This window comes from Pogoniulus pusillus, chromosome 23 (assembly GCF_015220805.1).
Source record: "Pogoniulus pusillus isolate bPogPus1 chromosome 23, bPogPus1.pri, whole genome shotgun sequence".
NCBI classification, from domain to species: domain Eukaryota; kingdom Metazoa; phylum Chordata; class Aves; order Piciformes; family Lybiidae; genus Pogoniulus; species Pogoniulus pusillus.
Genome location: NC_087286.1, coordinates 5,137,388 through 5,154,721, shown reverse-complemented (window position 1 = coordinate 5,154,721; position 17,334 = coordinate 5,137,388). Strand labels below are relative to the sequence as shown.

The 17,334-nt window shown below is 50.0% G+C and overlaps 1 protein-coding gene across 1 annotated transcript in view; it reads left to right on the top strand.

Moving 5' to 3' along the window:
• The window catches only part of OBSCN (obscurin, cytoskeletal calmodulin and titin-interacting RhoGEF), a 249,742-nt gene that overhangs the window by 1,560 nt on the left and 230,848 nt on the right, over positions 1 to 17,334 (top strand). Inside the window, exons 2-3 of the mRNA XM_064162395.1 lie at positions 7,174 to 8,302; positions 16,672 to 16,941. Coding sequence (XP_064018465.1) covers positions 7,183 to 8,302; positions 16,672 to 16,941 — 1,390 coding nt within the window. The 5' untranslated portion in view covers positions 7,174 to 7,182. The remainder of the gene's footprint in view (positions 1 to 7,173; positions 8,303 to 16,671; positions 16,942 to 17,334) is intronic.

Genomic DNA, 17,334 nt, shown 5'->3' with positions numbered 1-17,334 from the left:
TGGTCAAAGATCAGCGAGAAAGTTGGTGGAAGGTCTGGAGCAGAAGTAATGTGAGGAGTGGCTGAGGGAATTGGGCTTGTTCAGCCTGGAGAAAAGAACTTCTGTGAGTGGAAGATGATCTGCTTGCCTGCTGTTTGTGGGCACAAACCATATGATCTGTTGCTTCTTGTTGGAGCTCTCTGCTGGTTTGTTTGATACTTGTATTGTTGAAATACTTGAAAGCATTCAGGTTATTGCTGAAAGATCAATGCTGGGAGGGTGAGGTGGGTACAGGTCCCTTCCTAAACAATTTGTGCCTGTTTAGCCCTACCCTGTGGGTCAGAAATGTAAGATTGTCTTGCTTTGAGCTCAGTCATGTTTGGTTGAGGGCTGCTCAGTGAGCTTAACACCATGGTAGCAAATAACCCTTAGCATCTTCTAGACTTTGGCTCATTGTGGAGGCAAGAGATGACAAGGAATGCTCAGTCATGTTTGGTTGAGGGCTGCTCAGTGAGTTTAATACCATGGTAGCCAATAACTTAACATCTTCTCTGGACTTGAGCTCATTGTGGAGGCAAGAGATGACAAGGAATGCTCAGTCATGTTTGGTTGAGGGCTGCTCAGTGAGTTTAATACCATGGTAGCCAATAACTTAACATCTTCTCTGGACTTTAGCTCATTGTGGAGGCAAGAGATGACAAGGAATGCTCAGTCATGTTTGGTTGAGGGCTGCTCAGTGAGTTTAATACCATGGTAGCCAATAACCCTTAACATCTTCTCTGGACTTTAGCTCATTGTGGAGGCAAGAGATGACAAGGAATGCTCAGTCATGTTTGAGGGCTGCTCAGTGAGTTTAACACCATGATAGCCAATAACCTTTAACATCTTCTCTGGACTTTGGCTCATTGTGGAGGCATGAGATGACAAGGAATGCTCAGTCATGTTTGAGGGCTGCTCAGTGAGTTTTAACACCATGGTAGCCAATAGCCCTTAACATCTTCTCTGGACTTTGGCTCATTGTGGAGGCAAGAGATGACAAAGAATGCAAACCAACCTTACTCTGAATTGGTTTAGAAGCTTATTGCAGTTGGCTTAGTTTAGTGCAGAATCATAGAACAGTTTGGGTTGGAAAGCACCTTAAAGATCATCTAGTTCCAACTTCCCTGCCTTTGGCAGGGACACCTGCCACTGGACCAGGTTGCTTAAGACCCTGACCACCCTGGCCTGCTGGTATATGGAGTCTCCTCTGTCCAGCATCTCCTACAGCACAAGGAGACCAGTCCTCCAAACCAGCATGGGAAACTCTTCCATCTGCTCATTAGATGACCTTTAAACGTGCCAGAATCTGTTGTCTCTCAGTGAAGTGGAATTTCAAGCTGCAAGTCCAGCTCCTTGGTGACAGAGACCCTTCCTGCACTGATGAAATGGGGGTCAGATCAATTCTGCCATCTCAGATTAGTGCAGCGGGGCAAATCTCTGCTTACACCTGATTTGGAGATGCAGTGGGCCTGTAGCACTGGGTGTGCTGGTGTGCATTTCACCCCTGCAGCACTCTGTCTGCTGCCATGGCTTGTAGATGTCCATCAGTGCTCATCTGCTGTCGCTAAGCTTGCAGCTGACACTAAATAATCTGTGCTGTTTCCAAGTTGTCCGTTCCCTGGGAGGTTGTTAGAAGGACCAGGGCTGCTGTTTTCCCTCAGCAGAGCTTTAAACATCAAAGGGGATCTGCAGTGCCCATCTGGTGACCCATCAACTTCCCTTCCCACCCACGGATGCCATTTCCTGATGTTTTCAGATGGAACAGCCCATGCTCTCTTGTAAACTACACTGATACCTTGATTTTTATCTAGGGCTTCTGCTTCTCTGGCCTTGTTTGAAAGCTTGGGAACCAGAGATGGGAGGTTCCCTGTCTGTTTTGCCTTTCCCATCAGGAGAGAAAGGAGTACAAAGCTTAGCAGTTGGCTCTGTTGAGAAAGTCTAGGAAATCTGAACTCTAAAGGCAAGGAAAAGACCTCATATGAAGCCTGCTGCTTCCTCAAAGAAAGGCTGAAAGAGGGTTGAGGACATGAGCAGGCAGGCAGGGGGATAGGTCTTAATGAGGTGTTGGAGAGAACCTCCATGCTCCTGGTCTATATTTCTTCACTGGTCTTTGTATGGTCTTTAGTGGTCTCTTAGGTTTAGGTTTCTGCCCATGCAAAGGTTTTGCTTCCTCGAAGTCTGCAGTCACGCAGGAGTGCTGCTTGTGGCCACCTTTATCTTGGCAATGTGTTACTAGATGGATGTTGTGGTGCTGTTTGCTCTTTGCACAGAGACATAGTGAACAGGGTTCCCCTTCACACCATTGAATTGAAAGGCTTGGACAGGGAACAACCTTCCACTTCTGTCCTCCTTCAAGCCAAACAGCATCACCACAGGCTGCTGACTGCTTGGGGTGCAATATGCCATGGTGTGGGACCTCTGTCTTCCCAGAGGGTGTGAAGGCTTTCCACATTCAGCTCAGCATTTGCAACATGAAAGAAGGGCAATGAAGCTGGTGAAGGGTCTAGAGTATAAGTCTTGTGAGAAGTGGCTGAGGGAGCTGGGATTGCTTGGTCTCAAGAAGAGGAGGTGGAAGGGGAACCTTCTGGCTCTCTGTAGCTCCCTGAGAGGGGATTTGAGCCAAATGGGGGTCAGTCTCTTTTCCCTAGTAATAAGTGATGGAACAGGAGGAAATAGCCTGAAGTTGTGCCTGAAGAGGTTTAGGTTGCACATTAGGAAAAAAATACCTTCCTTAAAAGGATTTTCCAGGCCTGGAACAGACTGCCCATGGCAGTGGTGCAGTTCCCATCCCTTGAAAGGTTGAAAAGCCATGTAGATACATAATATAGTGATGGGCAGTGCTAGGTTAAAGATTGAACTTAGGTGATCTTACAGGTCTTTTCCAACCTAAATGATTCTATGAAACCAACCCACCAGCCAGCACAGCATGGTGAGTCACAGGGCCTCAAGAGATGATGGCAGCACCATCACAGGATGTCAGAGGTTGGAAGAGACCCAAAGAGATCATTCAGTCCAACCCCCTTGCCAGAGCAGGACCAGACAGTCTAGCTCAGGTCACACAGGAACACACCCAGACAGGCCTTGAAAGTCTTCAGAGAGGGAGACTCCACAACCTCTCTGGGGAGCCTGTGCCAGTCCTCTGGGACCCTTATAGTAAAGAAGTTCCCCTTTGCATTGAGGTGGAATCTCCTGTGCTGCAGCTTACATCCGTTGCTCCTTGCCAATCAGGACTCTCTGTCATTTCCTAATGACTCTCCTGATGAGCTCCACTTCAGGCTCAGGGGTGACCTCATTGCTGTCTACAGCTACCTGAAGGGAGGCTGTAGCCAGGTGGGGTTGGGCTCTTCTGCCAGACAACCAGAAACAGAACAAGGGGACACAGTCTCAAGTTGTGCCAGGGCAGGTCTAGCTGGATGCTAGGAGGAAGTTGTTGTCAGATAGAGTGATTGGCATTGGAATGGGCTGCCCAGGGAGGTGGTGGAGTCACCATCCCTGGACACGTTCAAGCCTGGCTGAGGCACTTAGTGCCATGGTCTGGTTGATTGGCCAGGGCTGGGTGCTAGGTTGGACTGGATGAGCTTGGAGCTCTCTTCCAGCCTGGTTGATTTTATGATTCGTGTTACTCTATTATGAACTGGTGCACTCTGTAGTTGTTCTCACTTCACCTTGCTTGCAGGTGTAGGGCAGAGATTGAAAGTGGTGCGCATGGGAGTGGGTAGGAGTTCTTGACCAGCTGCATGGGTCCTGGAAAGCAGTTTGACTTCTTTGCATTATCTGGAATTAACAGAAAGTTGTACCTCTCTTGCCCAAAACATAGACCAGTGAAAAGTTAGAGAATCACAGAATCACTTTGGTTGGAAAAGACCTTCAGGATCATGGAGTCCAACCATCCTCCAGCTCTACCAAACCTGGTGCTAGATCATGTCCCTTTCATGTCTTTTCAACACCTCCAGGGATGGAAATTCCACTCTCTCCCTGGGGATCCCCTTCCAGTCTTTGAGAACTATGAAGGAGTTCTGTCTGATGTTCAGCCTAAACCTCCCCTGGTGCAACCTGAATCATGGAATCAACCAGGTTGGAAGAGACCTCCAAGCTCATCCAGTCCAACCTAGCACCCAGCCCTGGCCAAGCAACCAGACCATGGCACTAAGTGCCTCATCCAGGCTTTGCTTGAACACCTCTAGGGACGGTGACTCCACCACCTCCCTGGGCAGCCCATTCCAAAGCCAATCACTCTGCCAACAACTTCCTCCTAACATCCAGCCTCAACCTCCCCGGGCACAGCTTGAGGCTGTGTCCCCTCCTTCTGTTGCTGGTTGCCTGGGAGAAGAGACCAACACCCACTTGTCTACAACCTCCAGGTAGTTGCAGACAGCAATGAGGTCTGCCCTGAGCCTCCTCTTCTGCAGGCTGCACACCCCCAGCTCCCTCTCACCCTGTCACTTGTCACTGAGCAGAAGAAAGCCAGCCCCACAACATTTGAATGAGGAAAAAGACACAAATAAAGTTACAAGTGGCTTTGCTGTGCTCAGAAATACCCAGATGGGAATGTGATCTCTGCTGCAGGTGATTAATCACAGAAGGATTAGAAGGAGGAATATGACACTGGTAGATGTCTGAGATGAATTGGAAAGGACATCTGCATTGACTAAGTTTATTCATGCTTTGTGGCTGGTCCTATCCCTTCCAAAGGAGCTCTTCTGGCACTTGCAGAGTTACTGATTTTATAAAGCTTGAATGTATTTGTTAAAAGCATGAGTTGTTCTAATCATCTGCTGAACTGATGAACAGGTTCTGTTTCGTGCAAGTATTAAATCCTGCCCACTCAGTAGGTTCACAAGTCTCTCCTCTCCTAAATCTGCTTATCACCCTGATCTCATGGGATGCTCTTTAGCCCACTGAAAGTTGCCAACCTTGTGTAGCCTGTCTGAACTGATTGATCTGTCTTAGATACAGGAGTAAGGAAGCAATCACATCCTGGTACTGGGCACTGATGAGGCCACACCTCAAATACTTGGGTCAGTTTTGGGCCCCTCACTCCAAAGATATTGAGATCCTGGGACATGTCCAGAGAAGTGCAACAAAGTTGGTGAAGGATCTGGAGAACAGCTCTGGTAAGGAGCAGCTGAGGGAACTGAGGGTGTTGAGCCTGAAGAAAAGGAGGCAGAGGAGAGACCTTCTGGCTCTCTGCAAGTCCCTGAAAGGAGACTGGAGCCAGATGGGGGCTGCTCTCTTCTCCCAAGGAAGAGGTGGTAGAACGAGAGGAAATTACTTGAAATTGTGTCTGGAGAGGTGTAGGTTGGAGGTTAGGAAAAAGAAAGCTTTCCTGAAAGAGTGGTCAGGCATTGGAACAGGCTGTCCTGTTCCAGGGAGGTGATGGAGTCACTTCTGTCTGAACAGGGAAGTGATGGAGTCACTATGCCTAGAGGCGTTCAGGAAACGTGTGCCACTTAGGGACGTGGTTTAATGGCCATGAAGGTGTTGGGCTTGATTATCTTAGAGGGCTTTTCCAACAGAAACAATATTATGATTGCAGCTCACCCTTGCCACAGGTCAGGATGTCACACCTGTGACCAGATTTCCTGCTCTCAACACCCATCAGTGAAGGGTTTTACCCCCTTCTTTAGATGGGGAATGAATCATAGAATCAGCCAGGTTGGAAGAGACCTCCAAGATCATCCAGTCCAACCTAGCACCCAGCCCTGGACAATCAACCAGACCATGGCACTAAGTGCCTCATCCAGGCTTGGCTTCAATGCCTCCAGGGACAGTGACTCCACCACCTCCCTGGGCAGCCCATTCCAATGCCAATCACTCTCTCTGCCAGGAACTTCCTCCTAACATCCAGCCTAGACTTTCCCCTGTCACAGCTTGAGACTGTGTCCCCTTCTTCTGTTGCTGGTTGCCTGGGAGAAGAGCCCAACCCCACCTGGCTACAGCCTCCCTTCAGGTAGTTGTAGCCAGCAATGAGCTCTGCCCTGAGCCTCCTCTTCTGCAGGCTGCACACCCCCAGCTCCCTCAGCCTCTCCTCATAGGGTTTGTGTTCCAGGCCCCTCACCACCTTCATCACCCTTCTCTGGACACCTTCCAGCACCTCAACATCTCTCTTGAATTGAGGAGCCCAGAACTGGACACAGCACTCGAGTTGTGGCCTGAGCAGTGTTGAGTACAGGGGAAGAATAATCTCCCTCATCCTACTGGCCACACTGTTCCTGATACAGGCCACATTCTTTCTGCATGAGCTGCCCCAAGAGTTGGGTTTTGCCCAGTGACTCCTCTGGAGAAATGAGCTAACTTCTCCATCAGCAGTTTATTGTGCTGGAGTTGAAGAAATCTGCAAGACCTCAGTGTTCCAAGACCACCCATCAATGATCTCATCAGAGATCTTCTTTGAGCTTATCAATGCTTATGAGGATCTTGTCAACGCTGATCAATGTCTAAAGGTCAAGAGGATGGGGCTAGACTCTTGTCAGTGGTGCCCAGGGACAGGACTGGTGGCAGTGAGCACAAACTGGAACCCAGGAGGTTTTATATGAACATGAGGAAATACTTCCTTCTTCTGAAGGTGCCAGACACTTGGCACTGGCTGCCCAGAGGGGTTGTGGAGTCTCTTCTCTGGAGCCATGGGTGACCCTGCTTTAGTAGAGGGGTTAGACTGGCTGATCCCCAGAGGTCCCTTCCAGCCCCCACCATTCTGTGGTAATCACAGTATCACAGTATCATCAGGGTTGGAAGAGACCTCACAGATCATCAAGTCCAACCCTTTACCACAGAGCTCAAGGCCAGACCATGGCACCAAGTGCCACGTCCAATCCTGCCTTGAACAGCCCCAGGGACGGTGACTCCACCACCTCCCCGGGCAGCCCATTCCAGTGTCCAATGACTCTCTCAGTGAAGAACTTTCTCTTCACCTCGAGCCTAAATTTCCCCTGGTGCAGCCTGAGGCTGTGTCCTCTTGTTCTGGTGCTGGCCACCTGAGAGAAGAGAGCAACCTCCTCCTGGCCACAACCACCCCTCAGGTAATGATAAGGACAATGCCTTTGTGCCCAGATGTTCTAGATGACAGATGTCCTGGCACCACAGAAGAGCACCAGTTCTGTGCCTGCACCATCTGATCTGCTCTCTCTTTACATGTTTTTCTCTCTCACCCTTTAGCAACCCAAGATGGATTACAGCTCGTTTAGTGGAGTCCCCAGGTTCTTGACCCGGCCTAAGGCGTTTATGGTGTCTGTGGGGAAGGATGCCACCTTGAGCTGCCAGATCGTTGGAAACCCCATCCCAATGGTGAGCTGGGAAAAGGATAAACTTCCAGTGCAGTCTGGGGGAAGATTTAAAACCACAGAAGATGGAGATCTCTACAGGCTAACAATCTACGATCTGAGCCTGGAGGACAGTGGCCAGTACATCTGCCGGGCCAAGAACACCATCGGGGAAGCATTTGCAGCTGTCAGCATCAAGGTGGGGGAGGAGACGACGGTGACTGAGTCAGCCCCGTACTTCATCCAGAAACCCTCCTCCATCAAAGTCACGCTGGGAGAAGATGCCATGTTCAAATGCAAAGTCCAGGGCAGCCCTCCCCTCTCGGTGAACTGGGAGAAGGATGGCAGGTACCTGCGGAACCGAGCTGATGCTGGACGCTTCCAGATCGAGTCAGCTGGGGAGTCAAACGCTCTCACCATCCAGTGTGCCCGCCTGGGGGACAGTGGCACCTACACCTGCCGGGCAGAGAACCTCATCGGCACCGCCAGCGCCTCAGCCGCTCTGGTGGTGGAGACGCAGGGCTCTGCCAACCCGGGCAGCAGCAGCCGCTTCGACGCCAGCTGCGGCAAGACTGCATCCTTGTTGTCTCACTTGCAGAAGAGGCGCGAGGAGATCAGGAAGATGGACGTCTCCCACGGGACTCTCGACTCCATGTCTACCCTGGCAGAAGGGTTGGCTGGCATCGGCTACGGCCTCTCCCGGGACTACGAGAGGGCAGCGGGGCTGGCCGCCAAGGGGGCCCGCAACACCGCTCTGGGGGCCCTGACTCGCACCTGCAGCGTGACGGAGGGGAAGCACGCCAAGCTCAGCTGCTACGTGACGGGCGAGCCCAAGCCGGAGATCGTCTGGAAGAAGGACAACGAGGTCATCGTGGAAGGGCGGCGGCACGTCATCTACGAGGACGACCAGGAGAACTTCGTGCTGAAGATCCTCTTCTGCAAGCAGGTGGACAACGGGCTCTACACCTGCACCGCCTCCAACCTGGCAGGCCAGACCTACAGCTCCGTGCTCGTCACCGTCAAAGGTGGGTGCCGGCAGTTCGTGCTGGGCTGGACAAGGGCTTGCGGGGACAGGATGGGAGGGAGTGGATTTAAGCTTGAGGAGGCTAGATTTAGACCGCTTCTTAAGAAGAAACTCTTTACAGTGAGGGTGGTGAGACATTGGAACAGGTTGCCTAGGGAGGTTGTGTCTAGAAGTGTCCAAAGTCAGCTTGGATGAAGCCTTGAGTGACCTGTTCTAGGGGGAGGTGTCCCTGCCTATGGCAGGGGGTTGGAACTGGATGATCTTTGAGGTCCCTTCCAACCCAAACCATTCTATGATTTTATCTACTCCCATAATTCAAGAACTACTATTTTCATCTCAGGAAAAACAAATCAAGTTATACTTCAATTGAATCACTACAAATCCACAGGAGGGGGAGTTGGAACTCGGTGATCTTTTAAGATCCTTTCCAACCCAAACCAGTTTATGATTCTATGAGGTGCTTGCAAGGAGACAGCCAAGGCACTCCTGAGCTGGGGTGGGAGCAAGAACAAAATGTCTGCCACCAAACCGCTGCAAAGGAGAGTGGGTTAGGTGTGAATAAAGATTTCTGTCTCTAAAGGGGTTTAAGCACTGGAAAAGTTGGCCTGGGAATAGTCCTATCACCAGTTGGGAATGGATGAAGTAGGACTAGTTGTGGGGCAGCTGGGATAAAACAGTTCTCTAGAGCTTCCATCTATTCTTCTTCCTTAGTAGGCTGAGAGATCCATTACTATCATCTGGATAAGTGACTGCTAAAGCTCCTCTTATCCTCCAGACTTTCATCACATCTGGGTTTATGTTCATCACAGGGTTTAGTCCAACTGGCACACACGTGCCATGTAAGCAGTAGTAGAGGAAATTCCTCTTCGCAAGCTGAGCACATCCCTTGGGGACCTACTCCAACTCTAACAACACTCCATCTCAGTTTTCCCATTCAGTGACCCACCAGTAGCCTTGTTCTTGCCAGGCTTTTCAGCCTTCTCCCAGCTTATGTGGCTGGGTAACCTGTAGTCCTTGCCAGGTCCAGGATGCTGCTGTTTGCTGCAGGGTCCCTCCACACTGGTGGAGGTCAGCCCAGGTTCCTCAGAATGGTGGCAAAAATGTGACATGCATTTTAATAGAGGAAGCTCTAAACTTTCAAGCTGCTCACCAGTTTGGCAAGGTTACAGCAGATGCTCTGCAGCTCTAAGCTAACTCTCAGGTGGAGAGGTCTTTGCCAGTTAAAGGTCAAAATGGATGTTTTTGGCAGCAAAGTAACTAAGAACAGCAAACCAGTAGGAAGGCTCTAAGTTTTGTACTTGCCTTTCAGTCTCTCAGCTCTGGTGTTCTGGTTCCTCTTTTCTGGACCTCTCTTTTCACACTCACCATCTTTCCCGTCAGTGACTCAATCCCCACGTCCATCAGAGACACTTGATCCGTGGAGCTCGCTGGCACTTGTCCCACTCATTGCTATCTCTTGGAGGTGCTGAGTGGTGTTGGGAAGGGCATTTGTCCTCTTCCATAAAGCTGTGATTACCTCATGAGTTGAGACTTGGAGCCGAAGACCGAGTCTGGCCCTTGGGTGGTTGTTCACTTTGAGGATGGCTCGAACTCTGTTACTTGCCCAACACCTGTCTTGCAAAGACAAACACCCTCCCATCTGCCCGTGCTTGTTTGGTTATCCTGTTCCAGAGGACATGGGGAAGGCATCTGAAGCAGCAGGCCTGGGAGCAGGCACCGTGGCAAAAAGTTATTGATCAATGTCCATTGTCAAGAGAGAGCAGTGAGTCAGAGGGCTTAAGTGGAAATGTTGATGGTTTGTTTCTTTGTTATGCTACAGCATGTTGGGCTTTCTGACCAGGCCAAGGCTGCTATGGAAAATCTGGCTGTGATGGTTATAATTAGGCTCTGAATAATGACTCTCCTTTGTGTCACCAGAAGTCCTTTTTAGCCCTTCAAAGACAGCTCAGAATGATCTAGCACTGATGGGAGCTTTAAATTCTGTTCTTTATGTCACTGGTGATACAATTAGCTCATCTGCCACTGGCTTTAGGGAGGTAGGTCATCTTGCCACACAGCTTTTCTTGGCTCAGCCATGCAGAAGAAGGTAGGCTGTCTGAGGAGCCACTCTTGGTAAGCATCACCCTGCTGTCTTTCTGCAGGTAGTAGTGTATTTGTGCAGCCTGTGAGGCTGTGTCCCCAGCCTCTTGTCTACAGACTTGGGTAGCAGGAAAGCCAAGATCCATAGGTTTAAACCTGGCATTCCAGAATTTCAGCACAAGAATCTGTGTGAGACTCATGGAATGGTTTGGAATGAACCTGAAAGATCATTGAGTTGAGCCCCACTGCCATAGACAGGGATGCCTTCCATTAGATCAGGTTGCTCAAAGCCTCATCCAGCCTGGGCTTAAACAGTTCCAGGGATGAGGTGTCCACAACTGCTCTGGGCACCTGTTTCAGTGTCTCAACACCCTCACAGTAAAGAACTCTTTCCTAATGTCCAGTCTGAATCTACCCTGCTCTAGTTCAAAACCATTGCCCCTTTTACTTATCACCACATGCCCTTTTAAACAGTCCTTTTCCAGCTTTCCTGTAGGCTCACTTCAGGTATCAAAAGCCTACTCTAGTGTGTCCCTGAAGACTTCTCCTCTCCAGGCTGAACAGCCCCAAATCCCTCAGCCTGTTCCCTTCAGGGAGGTTCTTTAGCCCTCTAATTATCTTTGTGGCCTTCCTCTGGACCCTCTCCAGTAGATCCATGTCCTGCCTGTGTTGGGGTCTCCAGAAATGAACACAGTACTCCAAGTGGAGTCTCACAAGAGCAGAGTAGAGGGGCAGAATCACCTCCCTTGACCACACTTCTTTTGGTTGCAACCCAGATAATATCTATGTGCCTTTTAAAACCAGTAATAATAAAGACTGCCTAGCCTAGTGTTCTCTCAGTAAAGTGGCTCTAGCTCCCTCTCAGGGTGTAGAACTGGGTACAGAGCAAACCTCCTCTAGAAAGCCTACAGTATTCTGTCATTCCAGATCCTAAACCCAGGACCTTTGCTGAACCCATTCCTTAAAGTTCACTCAGCTAAAAAAAAAGATTTTTGAGCTCTTCCAGAATGAGATGTAATGGATCAGATGTGAGTCTCAAAGGAGGGGCTAGAATGGCACTCTCACAACCAAGGAAAAGCAGAAACTGATTCCTCTGATTTGGAAATGTGCTGGATTTTAGTGTCTCGAGCAGGGATGAAATGCCAAGCCATACCCTGAAACATGAGCTGTGAAAGAGCTTCTGAAATACTGCCAAGAGCAAACCTGTGTGCCAGAGGAGCTTTAGGTTGGACATTAGGAACAATTTATGCCCCCAAAAGGGGTTGTCAAGGCCTGGAATAGGTTGTCCAGGGCAGTGGTGGAGTTCACCATCCATGGAGGGGTTTAAAAGCCATGCAGATGTGGTACTGAGAGACATGGTTTTGTGGTGAGCTAATGGGTTGGTCATTGGACTTGATGATCTTAAAGGTTTCCTCCAACCATGGACTAAACCATGTCCCTCAGCACCACAGCTACACAGCTTTTAAATGGATCCCATTAGCCTTCCTGATCACAAGGGCACAGTGCTGGTGAGGGGCCTGGAGCACAGCCCTGTGAGGAGAGGCTGAGGGAGCTGGGGGTGTGCAGCCTGCAGAAGAGGAGGCTCAGGGCAGAGCTCATTGCTGTCTGCAGCTACCTGAAGGGAGGCTGTAGCCAGATGGGGTTGGGCTCTTCTGCCAGGCAAGCGCAACAGAAGAAGGGGACACAGTCTCAAGTTGTGCCAGGGCAGGTCTCGGCTGGATGTTAGGAGGAAGTTGTTGTCAGAGAGAGTGATTGGCATTGGAATGGGCTGCCCAGGGAGGTGGTGGAGTTGCCATCCCTGGAGGTGTTGAAGCCAAGCCTGGCTGGGGTACTTAGTGCCATGGTCTGGTTGATTGGCCAGGGCTGGGTGCTAGGTTGGCCTGGATGATCTTGGAGGTCTCTTCCAACCTGGTTGATTCTATGATTATTTTTTCTTTCCCCAACCAAAGAGCAGAGGGGGTGGGAGGAACACAAATAACCAACCTAAAATTCTTGAAGGCTTTAGAGATGTCCCGAGGTCACGTGTGAAGCTAGTGAGAGCAGTGTGCAAGCCTCCATCCTTGGGCCTGGGCCAAGCAATGTTCATCTCAGTCCCTGAATACAGTAATCAGATACTGTATGAAAAGGTTAAAGGTTGCAAGCCAAATAGGAGAGAGACTGGAAAAAACAGACTGGTGCTTAGGCCACTTTATTCCTCTGAGCTGAAGTGATTTTAGCTGACCACTGCTATGGAAGTCACATTTGAGACCTGAACTAAAACATGAGAAATTTGGAGGAAGAAAGGAAATATGGAGAGCACAGAAGCTAGGAAGAAGACCAGAGGCACCAGATGCTGGAAGCTTGTCCATGCCTTTTAGCTAACTCCTTTTCAGTGATTCTCCATAATCTATTTAGTTAGGCAGAGGCAAAACTTGCCTCTAAAATAATAAATGGACAGTCCATGAGAAGGCCAGGAGCAGGCAAGAGGAAACGTAGGCAAGTGAGAAGACCAGGTCAAGCCTTGAGAAGGTTAAGAAAACATTGGCTTGTTTGCAGGCTGTACCTATTCTTAGCAAAATATGTGTTAGCAGGACCCACTTTTAAAAGCAACATCATCTTGTTGCTACTTTGGGTGGTGTGGAGCAAACAAAATGCCTGTGATGTTCTGGGGAAATATGCTCTCAAGACAAGCAGCCAAATTCATATTCTGATCTAAGCTCTTGCAGTTTCCCACTAGCTGCAGGAGCTGCTCTTGCTCCCTGCTCCCTGAAGCTTTTGCTTTGCTTTCTGCCTTGCGTGTTTCCCAGTAGGCAGGGTTTTGTAAGTGGTTCTGTGATAGTGCTTAGGGACTGTAAGGGGAGAAGGGTTAGTGATCTGGCCAGCTGCTCCAAGTGTGGGGGTACACTGGTGTGCTTCTCAGGTGCATCTCCTATTTCCTTCTGGCCTTTGGGATGTGTTCTTAGTGGCGCCTCAAGACTCCTTCCTATCTCACCCAGCGAGACTGCATCCAGCTCCTGAGGGCTGGTGTCCTTCTGATGGAGGCTTTCCTGATCTCATCACAGGCTCACAGGTTCTTAGGGCTTGGAAGGGACCCGATGAGATCATCAAGTCCAGCTCCCCTGCCAGAGCAGTACCACACAATCTAGCACAGATCACACATCCAGACAGACCTTGAAAGGCTCCAGAGAAGGAGACTCCACAACCTCTCTGGGCAGCCTGTGCCAGTGCTCTGTGATCCTTGCAGTAAAGAAGTTCCCCCTTGTGTTGAGCTGGAACCTCCTGTGCTGCAACTTACACCCATTGCTGCTTGTCCTGTCCCAGGGAGCAGTGAGCAGAGCCTGTCCCCCTGCCCCTGCCCAGCTCTCAGGTGTTTATAAACATTGATTAAATCTCCTCTAAGTCTTCTCTTCTCCAGACTAAGCAGCCCCAGGTCCCTCAGCCTCTCCTCATCGGCCATGCCCTCCAGTCCCCAAATTGTCCTTGTAACTCTCCTCTGGACCCTCTCCAGCAGATCCCTTTCCCTCCTAAACTGGGAAGCCCAAAGCTGATTGTCCTCTTGCTTGCTTCTATGGCATGAGAATTAGAAGTGCTTCATTCCTCCTGACCACACAAGTTGTTTCCAGAGGAGACATTGGATTAGGCTGCCCAGGGAGGTGGTGAAGTCGCCATCCCTGGAGGTTTTCAATGAATGTGTGGACATGGCATTTTGGGACATGGTTTAATGGCCATGGTGGTGTTAGGCTGACAGTTGGACTTGATGATCTTGGAGGTCTTTTCCAACTAAACCAATTCTATGATTCTATATGGAATTTCAAGGCAGAGCCCGAGCTGCCTGTTGGTTAAAGAAATGTCGATATTTGACACGTGGAGTGTGGGCAGAGCAGGGCTCTGTAACCATAGCTGAAAGCTTTCCAAGGCAAGACTTTTTGGCCTTGAATTGAGATGCATTAAGTCATAACCAAGCTGAAGTGGTGAGCTAGAGTTACCTTCCTGTTCCTGAAGGTATTGCATGGGTTCCCAGTCAGGTTTTAATCTTGAGATATAACCAAAGTAGTACATATCATTGCTTCCCCCCCCTGTCAGCCCCTTACAGTCTGATATCTCTATCCAGCTCAGCTAGAAATGGTTGGAGGTGTTTATGTGACAGCTGCAATCATGGCTGTGCCAGGGCTGGAGTGAATGACCTGCAGAACTGAAGGCCTGAGCTTATGAAAGAGCAAACCAGATAGAAGACAACATTGCTGCTATAGCAGCTCCTGTTCTGGTGGTGGGGAAGGAGGTGATAGTATCAGAGGTGAATTTTACAAAACAGAGGTTCCTGGACATCAAATGTGGGATGTTTGAGGGCCTCAGTTTGTGTTTCTCCACCTTCTAGAGCACTGTGGCTCTTGAGTGGGATGTGTCACTGTGGGCATGGGTTTATACTTCCAAGACAAATCTTCTCCTATTTGACTCTCAGTCTAAGACTTGGCACTACCCACTGCTAGTGACCACAGGGAACTAACCAGCCTGGGAGTGTGAGTGGAGAATGGAGGCACACAGAAAGGTTGTGAGGTGCTGTGCAGTTACTAGAAGATGAGGGTTCATGTCAAGATGTGATCTCACATGAAGCGTAAGTGCTGATGCATCATCCCTGGCTGAGCCACATCTGTGACATGACTGTGGCACCAGTCCCATGGCTGTGACCACTGGCTGTGACCTCTTCAGTCCAGCTTCCCTTTCTGCAGTTGAGTGCAGAGGTAGAAGGATGGTTTCACAGCACAGCTGTGCCTGGAGTTAAACGCTGTTCCGTCTGTAAGATGTCTTCCTGCACTTCCACGCAGCTGTTTTGCATGTTGGACTACGCTCTCCTTCTGTCCAAGCTGGAGCACTGCAGATCTGTTCCTGGAGGAAAGCAGAGGCAGTTGGGATACACTGGGCTCTTTCTCTAGTTCTTTTATTGTCATTGCCAAGAGCTGGTGAGGAGGATAGAAAACTCCATCAGTCACTTGCATGCTTCCCCCCACATCTCTTCCTCTGTTTGCAGCCACTCCTCGTGTACATGTTCTGAGGGACATGGCAGTGCTGGGCTACCAGTTGGACCTGATGATCTTAAAGTTCTCTTCCAACCAGAAGCATTCTGTGATTAATCTTTCTGTGCATTTTCAGATGCTGAAAGACTCCTAGAGCACTGATTCTTGTACCAGCTGGCCAGCTCAGCTGCTCACACTCACCTACAACTTCTGCCCTGTGCCTTCTCCCTGTGAGCATCTTGTTTGCTCTTCACCCACCTGCAGCAAATTTAATGACTTTCATGTGAAGGGCCTGCTGCTATATATAGAGTCAGGCTGGGTGTGGCTTCATCTTGTTGAGATCACGAAGCAACAAGGTGCAACACAAAGAGGTTCCTGCTAGAGGACAAGCAGAGCAGAGGAGCAGTTTGCTGAGGCTGCTTTGGATTAGAGCAAACTTCAGTGTGCGGTGTTGTGGGGCAGGTACTGCAGTTTGGGCTTGCTCATTTTTGAGCAAGTCCTTAACATTCTTCTGCTGGGATCCAAGATTGTTTTCACATCCTGGCCTGCACCAGGAGCAGTGTGGCCAGCAGGACAAGGGAGATTATTCTTCCCCTGTACTCAACACTGCTCAGGCCACACCTTGAGTGCTGTGTCCAGTTCTGGGCTCCTCAATTCAAGAGAGATGTTGAGGTGCTGGAAGGTGTCCAGAGAAGGGCGACAAAGCTGGTGAAAGGCCTGGAACACAAACCCTATGAGGAGAGGCTGAGGGAGCTGGGGGTGTGCAGCCTGTAGAAGAGGAGGCTCAGGGCAGAGCTCATTGCTGTCTGCAACTACCTTAAGGGACATTGTGGCCAGGTCGGGGTGGCCTCTTCTCCCAGGCAAGCAGCAATAGAACAAGGAGACAGTCTCAAGTTGTGCTGGGGGAAGTGTAGGCTGGATGTTAGGAGGAAGTTGTTGTCAGAGAGAGTGATTGGCATTGGAATGGGCTGCCCAGGGAGGTGGTGGAGGCACCGTCCCTGGAGGTGTTCAAGAACAGCCTGGCTGAGGCACTTAGTGCCATGGTCTAGTTGACTGGATAGGGCTGGGGGATGGCTTGGACTGGATGATCTTGGAGGTCTCTTCCAACGTGCTTGATTCTATGGCAGCAGAAAGCTACTGTAGTAGGGCTTGGTTAATGGTTTGGATGGTAGTTCAGGACAAACCAATCTCATTCCTCAGGACTGCTGTTTAGCTTTATTCTGTTAGCTTGCTCCTTTGCACCTCTCACTGCAGGCCACCATAAGCTCTGGTTTCTCCTTTCTGTTTTTATCCTCTTAAGAACCCTCAATACCCTTCAAGAAAAAGCTGACGGATCTTGAAGTGAGGGAGAAGGAATCTGCCACCTTCCAATGTGAAGTGCCTGCTCCTAGTACAGAGACAGCTTGGTTCAAGGAGGAAACCAAACTCCGGCAGAGCAAGAAATACAACATCGAAGAGGAGGGCACCTACCGCCGGCTCACCGTCCAGGACGTCACCGCAGACGACGACGCTGTCTACATCTGCGAGATGAAGGAAGGCAGCAGGACCATTGCAGAGCTGTCTGTCCAAGGTAAGAAAGGCTCCTGCTGAAGAGTGGCCCCATTCGCATGTGAGGCTCCTGACTTGATGTTGTGAGTAACATTTACCCCATGCACACGTGCAGTGAAGAACAGGAGATTGCCTCATGGTGTGAGAGGGGAGCCATATGTGGTCAGTCAGTGGGTTCCTGGATCACCTGCCAGGGTGTATCTGGGACACAGGATCAGAGAGTGGGGACAGATTGTATCACAGTATCACCAAAGATGGAAGAGACCTCATAGATCCTCACCTCAAGCCTAAATTTCCCCTGGTGTAGCTTGAGGCCATGTTGAGATTGTGTTGCTGCCCAAACTGTGTCACCTAGTGGGGAGCAGAGTAGAGGGTTTTGATTAGGTGAGAGCTGTCGCCTAACCCTGTGGTAGCT